Source organism: Theropithecus gelada, chromosome 12 (genome assembly GCF_003255815.1).
Source record: "Theropithecus gelada isolate Dixy chromosome 12, Tgel_1.0, whole genome shotgun sequence".
NCBI lineage: Eukaryota > Metazoa > Chordata > Mammalia > Primates > Cercopithecidae > Theropithecus > Theropithecus gelada.
The window spans coordinates 59,167,121-59,185,134 of NC_037680.1; the positions used below are offsets into that span (position 1 = coordinate 59,167,121).

At 34.1% G+C, this 18,014-nt stretch overlaps 1 protein-coding gene across 3 annotated transcripts in view; it reads left to right on the forward strand.

The window, feature by feature from the left end:
- DNAJC10 (DnaJ heat shock protein family (Hsp40) member C10) overlaps positions 1 to 18,014 on the forward strand; it is a 55,597-nt gene that overhangs the window by 20,173 nt on the left and 17,410 nt on the right. For 2 of the 3 annotated variants that reach the window (XM_025404116.1, XM_025404117.1), the window contains exons 11-19: positions 1,178 to 1,315; positions 4,821 to 4,910; positions 5,760 to 5,873; positions 8,112 to 8,226; positions 12,162 to 12,289; positions 12,577 to 12,693; positions 15,178 to 15,279; positions 16,474 to 16,629; positions 17,852 to 17,985. In XM_025404116.1, coding sequence (XP_025259901.1) covers positions 1,178 to 1,315; positions 4,821 to 4,910; positions 5,760 to 5,873; positions 8,112 to 8,226; positions 12,162 to 12,289; positions 12,577 to 12,693; positions 15,178 to 15,279; positions 16,474 to 16,629; positions 17,852 to 17,985 — 1,094 coding nt within the window. The remainder of the gene's footprint in view (positions 1 to 1,177; positions 1,316 to 4,820; positions 4,911 to 5,759; positions 5,874 to 8,111; positions 8,227 to 12,161; positions 12,290 to 12,576; positions 12,694 to 15,177; positions 15,280 to 16,473; positions 16,630 to 17,851; positions 17,986 to 18,014) is intronic. The other variant, XM_025404118.1, reaches the window with a different exon arrangement.

An 18,014-nucleotide genomic window follows, 5' to 3' on the forward strand; every position in this document is an offset into this window, starting at 1 on the left:
TTTTGCTTCTTTTGGATTAATCAAGTGATTTTTAAAATTTCATTTCCCATCTCTACTAGATCTTTAGTTACCCATTCTTTTATTGTTCATTTAATGGGTACCCTAGAAATTTTGTACATGTATCCTGACTTACTCATTTGTTACCTAACGCAAGAGTACTAAACAAATTATTTTACTACCGCTGAAACTTTGCTGTTACATATTTTAATCAAATACTTTTTCTAAGTTCTATCTTAAATGCAGTTAAGTGAATACATCTTAAGTGTACAACTTAATTTTTACATATATATGCTCCCATGTAATACCACCTACATCAAGATCTATTCTTTCTTAGCTTTTAATTGTTTGTGATTTTTCTGAAGTTTCATTATGATGTACATAGGTCTGAGTTTCTTATTTATACTGATTGAGATTAACTGGACTTCTTTATTACTATAGCTGTGTTAGTATCTTTCATCAGTTGTGGAAACCTGTCAGCTGTTATTTCACTTGTTTCTGTCTTACTCTCCCTTATCTTTCCAAGATCCCAGTTGAATGTATGTTAGAACTCTATTTGTTTACTAACTTGCCCAGTCCAAAAAATTTTTTCAGTAACTTAAGGTTCTGAGAAATGTACTTTTCATATAGGATTTTGGAGCTTAGCTGCTGTAGATGATTAGCTTAGCTGCTGTAGATGAAAACTGGGAAGATACTAATTTAAATGCACATTATAGACACATACAGAGAATGTCTCATAAACTGTATAATTATTAAAAGGATAGCCATAATGAAAAGTCTTAAACAGTAGTTTGGTTTATTTTCTTTAACCTGAAAGACTATTGGACAGCTCACTTTCTATAAAAATTGTAAATGTAGTTTTTTGTGGATTCGTAGAAAGAATTATAAAAAGTAGATTTCTACTATTAGGGAAAAAACATTTCTCAAGTTACAAAGTACCATTTTTTGCACTTAATATTTCTAAATTTATTAAGTAATTTATAATATTGGAAATATTGTCTACTTTCCAATATTTCTAATAATATTAGAAATCTACTTAACTTTGCTGTAGAACTAAGGCATGAAGTTTTAATTTTGTGGTAGAAAAATTGTGTTTTTAGCTAAGTAAAGCTCTAAATCCCTTTAACTTTTTGCCTCCTATTTACAACATGGTTTGTTTTCTGTTTCTTTTCCATTTTAGGATGGTCTTGTTAATGTAGGATGGATGGACTGTGCCACCCAGGATAACCTTTGTAAAAGCTTAGATATTACAACAAGTACTACTGCTTATTTTCCTCCTGGAGCCACTTTAAATAACAGAGAGAAAAACAGCATTTTGGTATGAATCACTTTAAACTAATTCCTTTACATATAATATACAAATGCACTCAAAAATAATACATTATTTTTGTAAGCAGTGAGCAAAGAAATGAACAATTTATATTATCTTGTGGAACCCTTATTTAGAACAGATATTTAATTTCTGAGATTCTTTTTAATACATGCTTCAGATTATAAAATTTAAGGATTATTTTTAAGCTGAAGATTACATTTCATTTAAAGTCATTACATCTTTACATTTAAAATTACCTTACATTTAAAACCATTATATTTTTAAACCCCAAAAGTATGGAGTACATTCCTAGGTTATATGAAAGAGCATTTATACCATGAGTTTTCATTGTTTTTGATTTAATTGTTTATTTTCTCTTTTTTGAGACGGAGTCTCGCTCTTGTCACCCACTCTGTAGTGCGGTGACACAATCTCAGCTCAGTGTAACCTCTGCCTCCCAGGTTCAAGTGATTCTTCTGCCTCACCCTCCTGAGTAGCTGGGATTATAGGCACCCACCACCACACCTGGCTAATTTTTGTACTTTTAGTAGAGACGGGGTTTCACCATGTTGGGCAGGCTGGTCTTGAACTCCTGACCTCAGGTGATCTGCCCACCTCGGCCTCCCAGAGAGCTGGGATTACAGGCGCGAGTCACCACTCCCAGCCTAATTGTTTATTTTCTAATGTTAAAAATATAGATCAGTGGTAGTTTTGGCTGGGGCCTAAGTATTTTTCTAAAGTACCCCATGGGATTCTGGTGTAAACTCAGTTTTCACATCTACAAATGTGGCATACCTCCCTAAGTTTGAATGAGGAAACTGAGGCTCAATCTAGTTGTCAAGGAACTGAGATAAATAGTGGGATATTGGATGGGTCACTATGTAATCCCAAAAGAAAATAAGGACTCTGATAAGACAAATCTCCTTTAGTTTTCCCTCTGTATTTTAATTCTGCTTTTTTTAGATGTTGATAAAGATAACATATACTCTTTTCAGAAATTCACATATGGCACAAAGCTGTATAAAGAAGATGCAAAATTCCCTAAAACCAAATCACTAATAGACAGCCACCATCAAATCTTGGTAAATACCCATCCAGATCTCTACTGACATATATATGCAATTATGACTTTGTGCCAGCAGTTCTCTAGTTTATATCTGTGGCTGAAATCTCTGTTTTCCACTCCAGATATATTATACACATGCACCTATATATATGTGTGTGGATGTGTGCATGTGCGCTTCTGTATTTATATGTATGTATGTACATACGTATATATCACTGCTCATTCAGTATCTCCCTTGGGATATTAGTCTGTGTCTCATATTTAAATGCCTATAACCATATTCCCAATATCCCCCCATAAATCTGCTTCATCCAGATTTTTCCCATATTATTTGATGAAAACTCTGTCCTTTATTATTCAGGCCAAATGCCCTGGAGTTATTCTTGATTTCTCTTTTTCTCATACCTTATAACGAATTCATCAAGAAAATCTATGGCTCTATCTTTAAAATGTGTTTATATGCATAAAATGGATGGATGGATACAGATATGTAATTTTTCATAAATGGGATAATATAGTAGATTCTATTTTGTAATCTAGTTTTTTTCACTCAGTGTATCAGGAAAATACTTTCTTATTTAAAAATATACATTTTATATGCATACTTTATTATTTTATGAATGAATATGTATACATTATCCTTGAAGTAATTAATGATACCTGGGTGGTAAGTCATTGACTACATGTGACATACTTAGTTTAATCAGTTCCTTCTTGGTGTGTGTTTCTACTTTCTTAAGATTATAAGCAATGTTGTAATGAGCAATCTTGTGTATTTATCCTTGTGCACTTTTTTAGTTATCTTTTTAGAATGGGAGTGCTGTGGCCATTTTAAACTCAATTGGTATTGCCAGATTGCCCTCCAGAAAAGTTGTGCTAGTTTATTCTGTGCCATCAGTCCACAAGGATTGCCTACACCCTGTCCAACAATAGAGCCTCTTGCCGTCAGTATTACAGTCTCTGGGCTTCATGATAGAAAATTGCAAGGTCAAAGACAGGAAACAGGAATGAATGACTCTGGAAATGTAATAACAGGGAATGGTAAATTAAACACTACTTGTCCCTTCCAAAAGCATTCAGGTTTTGAAATATGAAACAGTATGCCAGCTAAATATATATGGTTGGTGGAATTCAGAGGCTAGATAAGACAGCAGTCCTTTATAGGTGTAACTATCAAATTCTCCTCTAACAGAAACAGGTTTATAATGAGGTTCTAGTAGATTAATCACTGCAAGTTTATATAGGCTGTGTAATAGGCATTTTAGTAAAATCTTCATAGTGAATAGGACTAAAGTGAATAAGCTGTAGAACTGAGGCGTGAAAGATTTGTTTTGGCATTTTAAGCTCTTTGGTAGCAGAGCTATTTCATATAGACCTCTAAGAATGTTTATGCTATAGATTTTTTTTTTTTAAGTTTTAAGGAAAGAATCTTAGGAAAAAACCTGAATTTTTATTCTTATGTTGTACCTATTGTTTTTAGCCATATGTTTGTTCTCATGCTTAGCATGATTAAGCTGTGGATTCCATGATTGTTCGTACAAGTTTGTAATGAGTTTAAGGAATACGTAAACTGTTAAACATAGATGGTTCATAATTAAAGACATATATTAAACTCTGTTTTGTCACCTTTCATATACATTTTCTTGATGTAACCATTGCTGCATTCTTTATAATAACAGCTGCTTCATTGAGAGAACAGACCAGCAGGGAGAGAGAGTTCTATGACAAAAAAAAGTATGCTGAGGATAATTATTGACAGAAATAAAGGAGATTTGTTAGAAGGGCCTTTTATACTCATTTGTGTTTTAAATAAGAAACTCAGGCCTAAAACAAGTTTAAGATAAGATCTGTATCATTATATTTTACTCTAAAAATTCCTAAGTGGTTTGGTTTTTAGATGAAAACCTCTATAATGAGCAATAAGATCCATTCCAATTTTCCAGTTTTAAGTTCCTCTTAATTAATCTTGATTATTCGTTGGGGAAAGAAGTGTCTTCGATAATCTATTCTTCTTCTTCTAGTGTAATAAAAATTCTTAAGTGAATGTGTAAAGCATTGGCATTCTGTAAAACATGGTTAGCATTAAAATTAAGCTAAACATAATGTTTTTCTTGATGATTGAGAGGTCACTCAGGATTATTCTGAGGATTTTTATAGAATACACAGCATAATTAATTAAAAATTCCAGTTAATGCAACACCTTATAATGGAATTTATTGTATATCACTATTCAAGAAACAGCCTCATTATATAATATTTTTGATAATTGCCAAAATACACTTTTTTGTTTTTGAAAAAAGACATTTGGAATTGTTTGAAAAGCTGTTTACCTTCTATAATCATTTTCCTAAAAATACTACATTGGAAATTGAAAAAACAAAAGAAAGATATCAAATATAATGAATATTTATTCAAAAAGATTACAATGTGATTTTCTTTTTCTAGTTTCTTAACTCATTGGATGCTAAAGAAATATATTTGGAAGTAATACATAATCTTCCAGATTTTGAACTACTTTCGGCAAACACACTAGAGGTAATGTTTTTATTAATAATGATAAATAGCAATGAACGTTGGTAACATTTCAAGTCTTAACATTTTAAAATCAGCATTTGTTTTATTCATCTCTAGAGAGAATTGAAAGTAGCAGTTTCAAAGGATTATATATTAGTCATTTGTAGGTTAAATTATAATTGGAGTTCTGGTGTTGCTAATTCAGGATAGATCTGTAGTTATGGAAAACCTACCCAGTCCTGAAGGTGGGCTTCAAAAGGAGCATGAGAAAAGGCAGAATTTTAATCACAGCAACTTTGGATCTGATTCGTAACTTTTTGTTCTTGCTTACAGAACAGATTATATTGATTACTAAGAAGAAGTATTCAGTTTATGGATAGAATGCTGAGAAATATTGCTTGTGGTAGAATCATTTTTTTTCTATTAGGTTGATGCAAAAGTAATTGAAGTTTTTGCCATTTAAAAGTACTGGCAAAAACCACAGTTACTTTTGCACAAAATGAAATACTTCCTAACCACGGATCTTTTGAAGTCTGTATCACTACCAGATCTTATGTGTTAAGCCTGAAAAACTGACAACTTTGCCACTCAACTTTTTAGCTATATGCTGTTAAAATCATGTATTTGTTTTTGGCAGTCATCTACTTTAAGATTTTATAATTTAGTGGCTAACCCTTCTGGAATACTTGTTTATTTTACATAGCATTATTGTAAGTAAACTACAAAATAAGAGAATGAGTGGGTCCGAATTTTAGACAGTATTTTGAAATAATGGGTAGGGGAGGTAAAACTAACTTCAAGTCATAGAAATGAAGATTACAACCTTTAGAATTTCCCATCTCTGACATGTCCTTTCTTTATCACTTTTAGGATCGTTTGGCTCATCATCGGTGGCTCTTATTTTTTCATTTTGGAAAAAATGAAAATTCAAATGATCATGAGTTGAAAAAACTAAAAACTTTACTTAAAAATGATCATATTCAAGTAAGAAAAATGTATTCTGTCTAGCCTTCTGCTGGTGTACTTTAAATTTAACACATATAGTAATTAAATTTTAAATTACATAAAAAGTCTTATTTGAAATTATAAGAAGCCTATAAGTGCTTTTGGTCTTGATTTGTGCTTTCTTTTTCCTCTTTTTTATTAAAAGTTTATATGTAATCTGAAAGTGGCTAATTTTCATTTATTTCAGCATTTGATAAACCTGTATCATACAATTTTTCTGGAATGCATACTATAGGAAGTTATCTTTCCCTTTTAAAAATTCTTATTTCTTTATATAAGTAATTCTCGGTCATTGTTTAAAAATCAGGACAATAAATAAGTACAAAAATGAAGTAATTGTCTAAAAACATCACCCATACTCTTAACATTGTTCATAACCCTGCTAAGTATTTACTGTATTACCATTTAAACATTTTGTGAGTGCCCATATGCGTATGTAGGCATATGTATATGTGTGCACATGCATACATATTGTAATGGCCATTGTAATAGACCTACACATGCAAATGTATATGTCTGCGTTTTAATCAAAATGAATTCACTGTATACTTTTTTTGTTAACTTTTGTCATTCAGCAATATCATAAACTTTTTCACAGGCTTGCAAAAATGCATATATATTTATATGTATATAAAATCTCTATATCCATGTACACATGTATATCCTTATTATTCCCTAAAGGCTACATAGTGGCTTACTATATGGCTATGCCATAATTGTTTAGCAAATCTTCTCTTACTGATTCTATGTCGTTTCCTTTATTTTTTATATCAAATTATGCAGATCTTATCTTTAGTGTGGGAAATTTTGTTTTCTTTTTTTTATTTTGAGACAGAGTCATTCTGTCACCCAGGCTGGAGTGCAGTGGCATGCTCTTGACTCACTGCAACCTCGGCCTCACGGGTTCAAGTGATTCCGGGTTCCAGTGATTCCCTCCTGAGTAGCTGGGACTACAGGCGCATGCCACCAAGTCCGGCTAATTTTTGTACTTTTAGTAGAGACTGGGTTTCTCCATGTTAGCCAAGCTGGTCTTGAATTCCTGATCTCAGGTGATCCGCCCACCTCAGCCTCCCAAAGTGCTGGGATTACAGACATGAACCACCACACCTGGCCATATGGGAAATTTTCAACTCAAGGTTATGTTTTCTTAAATGGTTTTTATTCTCATTACTAGAGTCCTCCAGAAAGTTTTATCAGTTTATAATCTCACTGACAGCACATGGGTGGCCATTTCTCCATACTATGCCCACCATGGTACTCTCATTCTTCATAATCTTCACAATTCCAATAGGCCACAAGTGATATGTTAACAATATTCACTTTCATTTAGTTGCTTTCTACTGGTTGGGGGAAAAATACTTTTTCATGATTATTAACAGATCATAATTTTTCTCCAGTTAATTTTCTCTTTGTATCTGTGGCCTATTTTCTTTTTTCTGATGGGATGTTTGTCCAGTTTTGTTTGTTTGTTTTTGTTGATGTGATGTAGTGTTGCTCTGTCAGCCAGGCTGGAGTGCATTGGTGTGATCTAGGCTCCCTGCAACCTCCGCCTCCCGGATTCAAGCAGTTTTCCTGCCTCAGCCTCCCAAGTAGCTGGGAATACAGGCGCAAGCCACCACACCTGGCTACTTTTTGTATTTTTAGTAGAGACATGGTTTCACCATGTTGGTCAGGCTGATCTCAAACTCCTGACCTCAGGCGATTCACCCACCTCAGCCTCCCAAAGTGCTGGGATTACAAGCATGAGCCAGCGCACCTGGCCCATCTTGTTTCTTAATGGATCTTCTGTCTAAAATGCCACGAATTTGTTCCCGGTTTATCATTTGGCTGTTGTGCTTACGTTCTTCTTTTTCACACAGTTTGAAAACATTAACCTTTTTCTTCATTATTTCTGCTTCTGAAAATGATCTCTCCTCTATCTCAAGATTATATAAACGTTCTCTACATCTTCAGAAAGTAGGTTTCTGGAATAACTTCATATTTTCTTGGGAATTTCCTCAGGTTTTTGTTAACTCTCTAGGAAGCATTTTTTTAACTAAATTGAGTCTTATTATTAAATATAAATGAATTATTTCTGTCTCTTATTTTCATAGCCTATTAGCTTCTGTTTAAAAACTGTGTCATTAGGGCAATGCCATTTTTGGATTATCATGAATATTTACAAATCAAATGGGTAAGACTATTTTTATCAAATTTGGCCTTCTTTTTCTCCTTTAGGTTGGCAGGTTTGACTGTTCCTCTGCACCAGACATCTGTAGTAATCTGTATGTTTTTCAGCCATCTCTAGCAGTATTTAAAGGACAAGGAACCAAAGAATATGAAATTCATCATGGTAAGAATAGAAAACATGATAAAAAATGTAGCTTCATTTTCATATAGAGGTTTTCTAATTGTGCTTTTTAAATTTATTTTGTATGGACATGCTTATTGTAAATAACTTTTCTCAGTAAATATGAGGACAGATATTTTGAATTATATGTAGTCATTTTATTCTCTTTACCCTTCTGTTTAACATAAATGCCTTTTCTCTATTCAATATTTTGATCAGGGTTTCTGGTGATAAGTCAAGCTAGTGAGAAATTCAAGTCCTGCTTGTTGGCAAAAGTAAGCAACACCTGCAGTTTATATTCCAGCTTGCCATGTGTATCATCTCAGCCATTATAGGCAATTTCCAGACATTCTTTTTGGTTTTTCTCCCACTAGACTTCCGATTAACTGCCTTGTTATCTTTCTTGCATTTATAATTTTATTTCAGCTTATTTGGGACTTTAGCTCTGCATTTATGTGAGTGCAGTCTCAACTCCAAGAGTTCGGACTACAGCAGAGTCCTTGTCCTGAAAGAAGTCAAATGTAGCAAAAGAAAGACACAGACTACCAACTGTCATACAGTTAAGTGAATAACACATACCGATGAAATGCCCGTTAGCACCTAGCACTGCTTTCAATGTTGAGGATATAAATTTGTAAGACATGAACTCCTTCAAGAAGTTTAAAATAGTGTAGTAGGGAACGGAGGAGGGAGATCCATAAGAAAACATAAAAAATACCTTAATGGTCATTATATATTAACTACAACAAGATAAAATAGACTTCTGCATAGTAGAGGTCAAGAAGTGGTATTTGAATTGAGCATAAAGTGCTCACTTTCCCCAAGCAACTATAGGGGAAAAAGAAGTGAGACCTCTAGGCTGGAGGAACTTTGTGAGCAAAGGTTTGGGGTAAGATAACCCTCACAGTAACTACTGTTTATTCACTGCTTTCTACAAGTCAGACATTCTGCCAAAAGCCTCGCATACGTGATTCATTTTTATCTTTACAACAGCCCAGTGAAGGAGAAAATGGAGACTCAGAAAGGTTAAGTAACTTGCCCTATGACAGACAACTGGAAACTAGCCATGGTAGATTTTGAATCAAAATTTGACTGACTCCAAAACCTAGGTTTAAACTGTACATCATGCACTAAAAGTGCTAGAAATGACTAAGTTTTAATAATAGAATTATATTATTTTTAATCTCTCAAATAGTTATCAGACATCCCTCTTCTCTGTGCTTACTGCTTTGTTTTAGGCCCATTATCTCCTTCATCTATTATAATAATATCCTCTAGGAGGGTTGCTTATCTCCTAGCCTTTCTTCCTTACAATCGATTCTTTGTTTTGTTTGCAGTTATTGTCCATTCCATTCTTGTGTCACTTTTCTGCCTTGACTTTCCTGATTTCTTATAGCATAAGCTTCAGATTCCTTAGCATAGAAGCAATAATCTTGTCTGTTTTGCTCACTGCTCTATCTCCAGCACCTAGAGTGGTGCCTGGCACATAGTAAGAACTCAGGAAATGTTTGTTCAGTGAATGGGATATGTTTACAGTCTGGCTCCGCCAGTTTTTCCAATCTTAATTCCCACTGCTGCCCCTCCAGATAGTCTTAGCTCCAGCTACCTTTGGATCCTTGTGAATGCCATATTCTTTCACTCCTCTAGGTGCCTTCACACATGATTTTTCCTCCTGCATTGTAATCACTCCTTCCTGTTCCACAGGATATTTAGCAAACACCAAATTGCCCTTCAAAACTTAAAGCAGCTTCTTCCCTGGGAAATACATTGTGAATCTCCAAGCACTTCCTTTTATGTGCTCTTACAAACTTTGTAATAGAACTTACATTGTTTAGATTAAAATAGTTATTGAGCATCTACATGTACCAGGTACAGTACTGAAGAATAGGAAAAAATGTGAACTATAATTAGTAATCTCTAATACAAAGAACATTGTGGGCTATTAGGGAAAACAGACAAATAAATGGACAATTATTTTTTTTATGGACAGGTTTTTAAAAATGTTTGCAGTGGGAAGTATTTATTGTCTATTGCTTAGTAGTAAACTACCCCAAAACTCAGTGGTTTAAAACAAACATGTATTAATTCAGTTTTTTTGGTCAGGAATCTGAGAACAGTTTAGCTGGGTAGTTCCAGACATGGATTTTCTCATGAGGTTGCATTCAAAATACACAAGGGCTCTGGTCCTCTGAAGGCTAGACTAGCTACAGGGTCTGGTTCCAAGCTTACTCCTGCGATGGTCAGGAGGCCTCATATGGCAGGAGGCCTAAGTTCCTCACTGGCTGTTGGCAGAGGCCTCAGTTCCTCATCATGTGGTCCTTTGTAGGGCTGCTCTCAATATGGTAGCTAGCTTCTCTGATAGTAACAGAGATGAAGAGAAGTAGATTTGTAAAAGACCAAGAATGCAAAATCAGTATTACTTGGTGACTGTTGAGATGTGTGGGAGGTCGAGAGAGAGAGAGTCAAGGATAATACCTATGTTTCTGTCTTGACGAAGTTGCAATTGAGTGATTGTACTATTCAGTGTAAGTGGACTGTGGTAGCAACGTAGAAAACGGATTAGTTAAGGAAAGCTGAGTGAAGAAACACTAGCCAGGTTATTACCAGTGCCAGATTGAGTTCAGGCAGTAGCAATGGGTTGGAAATGGTAAGAATGGAATGGATAGAATTACTATGATACAGGGCAGAGAAAAAAGTCAAGGCTTACTCTGGGGAATTATATTTAGCCAGCTAGTGGATAATTATGTTATTGCCAAGATAAGGATGGTGAGAAAAGGAGCAGGTTTGGAGGAAAGTAACACAGCCTTAATTTGAATATATGGCCATGTGTCAACGACAGAGACGTCTTCTGAGAAATGTGTGGTTAGGTGATTTCATGGTTGTGCAAACATCAGAGAGCGTACTTTAAAAACACTAGATGGCATAATCCACTACACATGTAGGCTATACAGTATAGCCTATTGCTCCTAGGCTACAGATCTGTACAATGTGTTACAGTGTACTGAATACCATAAGCAACTGTAACAGTGGTAAGAGTTTGTGTGTCTAAATGTATCTAAATATAGAAAAGGGGTAATGTGTTGCACTGCAGAGTTACAACAGCAACACCATCACTGAGCCATAGGAATTTTTCAGCTCCATTATAATCTTATGGGACCCCATCATATAGGTGGTCCACCATTGCCTGAAATATCATTATTCAGGACTGTATTGTGTTTGATGTGTTTACGTGATATCCAAGTACAAATTTTTCACTGGGAAGTTGGTAACACGGGTTTTGAATTCCTAAGAGAAGTCTAGGTTGTAGAAAACGATTTAGGAGTTAGGCCATAATAATCACCGAAGTAAGCGTAAATAAAGAACCCTATAAAAAAGTCATTGTTCTACCTCTGAAGATGAGGGAACATTTCAAAAAGATTTGACTTTTTTTTTTTTTTTTTTGAGGTGGAGTCTCACTCTCACCAGGCTGGAGTGCAGTGGCGAGATCTCCGCTCACTGCAACCTCCACCTCCCAGGTTCAAGTAATTCTCCTGCCTCAGCCTTCCGAGTAGCTGGGACTACAGGCACACGACACCATGCCTGGCTAATTTTTTGTATTTTTAGTAGAGACAGGGTTTCACTGTGTTAGCCAGGATGGTCTCAATCTCGTGACCTTGTGATCTGTCTGCCTTGGCCTCCCAAGTGCTGGGATTGCAGGCGTGAGCCAGCGCGCCTGGCCAATTTTGACATTTTTAGTCCAGGAAACAGAAGAGTGTGCAAGAAAAGGGTACTCCTATCAGAGCTAAGCCCTGTATAGTATACAGAACACTAAAACCTCACCAAAATCAGGTTGTTCATAATTTATCTTCTTTAATATTTTGAGTGTAAAAACTTTGAAATGTATCTGTGCATACAAAAAGCAGAATTTGGATTTTAATTTCTCTCATTCACTTTGAAAGGAAAGAAGATTCTATATGATATACTTGCCTTTGCCAAAGAAAGTGTGAATTCTCATGTTACCACACTTGGACCTCAAAATTTTCCTGCCAATGACAAAGAACCATGGCTTGTTGATTTCTTTGCCCCTGTAAGTTATTTTTGTCTGTCAAATTCTAACATTGTCAGATTTTCTCCTGTTATGGCAAAAAGACATTTTCTAGATAACTTTGAATCATTAGTACTAGAACTGTGTCATCCATTGTGGCCACTAATGTACATTGCTTCTAAATGAGTGCTAATGTAATTACCCCTCCAGGGAAGGTTTGCCACTAAATACAGTTTGTGTTACTTAGCATATTACTTGTTGCAGAAATGATGGGGGGGTGCGGTTTGTGTCATTTGGCTCGGTGCTTATGAATATTTTTTCTTCCCTAGTGGTGTCCACCATGTCGAGCTTTACTACCAGAGTTACGAAGAGCATCAAATCTTCTTTATGGTCAGCTTAAGTTTGGTACACTAGATTGTACAGTTCATGAGGGACTCTGTAACATGGTAAGGCAAAGTATCAAAAATTATTCTAATTAATTTTATAAAATGGAGACCTTTGGGCTGTTTATTATTAAAACAATAAAATAACTTAGAAATAATACATCTTCTATTTAGAGTAGTAACAAATTATTTAAACAAATAATTTTTTTAGAAAATGGTATCAAATATGATTGGATTAAACCATGAATAGCTATCAGTGGATTGAATGTAAATAAGGTCTTATTTATCAAATTCAGGCAGCTGTTTTCATTAACTTGATAAAATGCATATATGATTTTCCAGTTATTTAAGATTGTTATATTTATTTAATATTTTTGACATTTTATAATTTTTTTCCTTTGGCTTTCCTCATACTTCTAAGTATATTTGCTGGAAGGAAGTTAAAACAATGAACAAGCCTTTTGAAATCTTTGTTTAAATGAAAATATTTTCTCAGGTAAATATTCACTCCTCAATTGCAGGAAAAACTAGAAATTATATACCGTAGAATGAAAGTACATAATATCACCTATAAAATACTCTTGGAGAAAAAAAAAAAAAAAATCAATCCTATAGTAGATCTATCTCCAGATCTATTAGTCTATAGGAAATCGAATGACAAGAGAGCATATTAAGTGACACCATGGATATGAAATCTGTAATTTCCAGTATGTGGAGAACTTTACAGGACAAACACCCAGTTTATTGGTCAAATACATTGTATATAGTGGAGGAGAGATTAAAGAGACTTAACAAACTGTCAGTCAAATACAACATTTAGACTTTGTTTGGATGCAATTTAAACAAACCAAGTGCAAAGAAAGATGATTGAGGAAATGTGAACACTGACAAGATATCTGATGATTTCAGGTAATTATTGTTAATTTTTGACAACAAAACTGATACTATGGTTATATGGAGGGGAGTCCTTACATTTTAAATATACTGAAATATTTGTGGATGAAATCACAGATCATCTGAAATTTGCTTTAAAATAATCTTAGGAGTAGACTAGAAAGGGAGTATAAGTGAAATAAAAAGCCGTGAGTCAGTGATTATTGTAGCTATATGAATACGCGAGACTTTGTTGCTCTCTACTTTTGTGAATGTTTTAAATAACTCATAAAAAAAGTTAAAAAAAAATAGATGGAGAAAAGACAAAGGGAAAAAAGAAATGGGAAGAGGAAGGAAAACAAAAGAAAGCCATACATTTTTAGAACATCATAGAAGTTTAAGCCAGCAGCAGTGGCACATGGCTGTAGAAATTTCATTAAAATACATTTTTATAAAAGGAAATGAATAAGGCCTTTGGTTTTGAATGTTTTATCTGTAACTTTGAAAGAAATGCCAAAGATACAAAATTAATGTGGTAAACAATAATTATCTTAATTTTAATTCCTTCAGTTTTTCTACTTTCCATCTTAGCTCGTTAAACAAATGTGAGTTCAGTGTAAGCGTTTAAAACTGATATCCGATTTACCTGGAATAGAGGCCAAAATTCACACTCACCAATTAGTTGCCACTCACTAATTGGTTGACCTTGACCAAGTTACTTAGCCTCTCAGTAGCTTAGTTTCCTAATCTATACAGTGGGTTTTATAATTTTAGCAACTAAGTAGAATTGTTGTGAAGAATAAATGAGAAACTACATGTTAAATGCTAAAATAATGCTCAACACATAGTAAACACATTAAATTTCAGCTGTAATCGCTTTGTTAATCAATGAATTATTTGAATTTGCACACATTTTTCAAGACTAATATAAATGTTTCCATTGTTTTTTCAAAAATTATTTTGAATCCTGGTCAAAGATTCCAATTTGCTAATGAGTACTTAAAACTTTAAGAGTACAAAGTTCAGCTACAGCAAATCTACAGACAGGGATCTCTTTATAACTTAAAAAGTAAAAATAAGAGCTTGAGAGAGATGCTTCCTGGGCTGGTGCCCATTTTATTTCTGAGAAGGAAATTAAGCATTTCCTACTATAAAGGCTATCTTGAAGAAAGAATACAAAGTGATTACATTCATAGGGCATGATTCATAATTCTTTAACCTAAAATATAATCATGTACCCCCTAATTATTTGTGTCTTTATTCTTGCTATGTTATTTCCTGATCATCATCATCTATTTGTAGAAAAAGTATTTATTATGGTTTAAAAAAAGACTCAAGCTAGAGATACAGCCTGTTCTTTATAGCCTCTTCTCACCTTGGTTCAGGAGAGTAAAAAGGGACCATTCGTGTAATTACCATGTCGATTTCTCAATGTTTCAATGTCTATGGTTTTCATGGCTAATGGAGCAGCTATAAATAAGGATCAGGTATTCATCAGTATTTAGCAGTATTCATTGCCATGAGTGCTTCGCTAAATTTGGTGAGACTAAAATTTTTGTCACCAGCAATTTAGAAATGGGTTTTTAAAATCCTGTTAGAGGCAAACTTGTTATAAATTTGTAACAAATAGGTGAAATCTATAAAATCTTTAATTTGTATTCTCCTTCCTATCAGTATAACATTCAGGCTTATCCAACAACAGTGGTATTCAACCAGTCCAACATTCATGAGTATGAAGGACATCACTCTGCTGAACAAATCTTGGAGTTCATAGAGGTATTTCAAACTATAGACTATGTGGCTAGAAATTTGTCTTTTTATATGTTACACCCTGTATGAATATTTCATATTGTTTAATAGGATTTATTCTTTCCATGCCCAAACTATTTTCTGACAAAATGATTTTTAAAGAATTTTTCTAATGTTTTACTGTTACTAAACTCAACGTAAATCTGTGTTTTACTTGTTACCTGGTATGTACAGTGCCTTATAAACAATGGACACAATTCTTTATTGAACATATGCAGTATACTTTCACCTCGTCACCCGCTTGCGCTGTTTTCTCTGAAAATGAGTGTCCGGCATCTACAGCATCTTTTTTTTTTTTTTCTTCTCAGTAACACTCTTGATTGACTGAAATACAGGGGCCTCCTAGAAAAAAATGAAAAATTCTTGTTTGTTATTATCCATTTAATGACTCTCCAACCTTGTCCTACTCATCTGTTCCTCCTTCTCTAACGTAATGTTTTGTGGTGGTTTCCCAGTGAAGCTACCCTCTTCATTAGTATTACCTGATTGTTGTAGGCTGACGCTTTGTTAAAATATCATTTGGAGCAAAGAATCTGTAGAACGGTGTAGTATCGCCAGTCAGAATGTCAGAAAAATGAGATAGTAGGCTTTCCATTAGTAATTAAAGAATCATTTCCAAGCCAGTCATTCTTGGTTCTAGAACAAAACTTTATGGCCTCTGTAGACATCCAGGCAGCCCTTGAAACTTTTGTATTATCCACGCGGAAACTTAAAATCGCCTCTTTTCCCTGCCTGTCATTTTAGTGATATGTAGAGATAAAGGAAAAATAGACCTTGATTTTTTACAAAACTGATGAGCAAAATCCAAACTTTAAAAATCTAAGTTTTATTTTCATTTTTTAAGTTAATTCACATTAGATTTCTTTTAGCTATCCTTAAGTATCTTTTAGTTTCTCAAAAATGAGAACTTTCTAAAGGACATACACGGATTGAGCACCCCTAATCCAAAAATCTTAAATCTGAAATGCTCCAAAGTCTGAATTTCATGTTTAGCCTTGGGTTTCATCCCCAAGATACATGCAAATATTCCAAAATTCAAAATTCACAATACTTCCAAGTATTTTGGATAAGAGATACTCAGCCTGTACCAACGATTTTCCAGGAATATATGAACAGCTGTGTTTTATATACATGTTATAATGGAAGCTATGTTCTCTTCAGGATCTTATGAATCCTTCAGTGGTCTCCCTTACACCCACCACCTTCAATGAACTAGTTACACAAAGAAAACACAACGAAGTATGGATGGTTGATTTCTATTCTCCGTGGTGTCATCCTTGTCAAGTCTTAATGCCAGAATGGAAAAGAATGGCCCGGGTATAGTAAAAATCAATTATTTTTAATCTTAACATTTACTAAGAATGTTTATTTAACAGAATTATTTTGAAACTGATGTGAGTGAACCCACAATTAAATTATTACTTAATAACAGTTCTGATCATACCACTTTGATTCCAGCTCTGTTTCTGTCTGGTACGTGAATGGCATAGCCTACCCTTTTTGTGTGTATAGCATCTGGTACACATTTTTTTTTTTTCTTTTGGTCAGCGAGGTACAGTCTCACTCTGGAGTGCAGTGGCGCAATCTTGACTCACTGCAACCTCAGCCACCCTCGTAGCTGGGATTACAGGCATGTGCTACCACGTCTAGCTAATTTTTGTATTTTTAGTAGAAACAGGGTTTTGCCATGTTGGCCAGGCTGGTCCTGAACTCCTGGCCTCAAGTAGTCTGCCTACCTCTGCCTTTCCAAGTGCTGGGATTACAAACATGAGCCACCGTGCCCAGTATATCCGGTGCTTTTAACTAAATTGTTGCCAAAAACAACCCAAAACTTTACCTCATTTTTTGTTTCAATTTTTTCTAATTTTTTTTCTGCTTTATTTTTAGAGCTTAAAGATAACATTTCCTCACATATTGTAGGACTTAAAAGTAAGAAAACAAAAAGCTTTCAGCATGTGTATTAGAAAATTTCCTGAAAATAGGCACCATGTTTTAAGTTGTACAAGATTGGAAAGAAATTACTTAAATACCAGAATGGAAAATGCAATTACTACTTCACATTTATTTACAAGATAAAAAATAAATCTGAGTTAAAGTGATTTCTAGTATCTTAACATTTAGGATTACATATTTTTGTGCTCTTTTCAATACAATTTTTAAGTTCAGGTGTGAGTCAGTATAACATATTAGATACCTACAATGCTTGTTTTCATTGGAAAGAGTAATTCTTTGAAATATTGCAAAGACTTTCATTAGTTTCTGGCACTTTGAATTTTAGAAGTACATAGTTTTTTCTCATGTAACAGGTAAATGAAGTAAATTGTTTAATCTGCAATAATTTTAGTAAGTGCTTAATTACAAAATTAGATTACAAATTCATTAGTATAAGTGGTCTATTTTATGTTAAACCCTTGTCCATTTTTACTGGGTGAAAGTCACTGATACGTAATAACTATTTCACTATAATAATATAATGCTTGTTTCTTTATTGTAAACATATGTAAAAAGTGATGGAGGTAATCCGTTTCTTCTTTTATAGACATTAACTGGACTGATCAATGTGGGCAGTATAGATTGCCAACAGTACCATTCTTTTTGTGCCCAGGAAAATGTTCAAAGATACCCTGAGATAAGATTTTTTCCCCCAAAATCAAATAAAGCTTATCAGTATCAGTAAGTATTCTCTCATATTTGAAGGCATG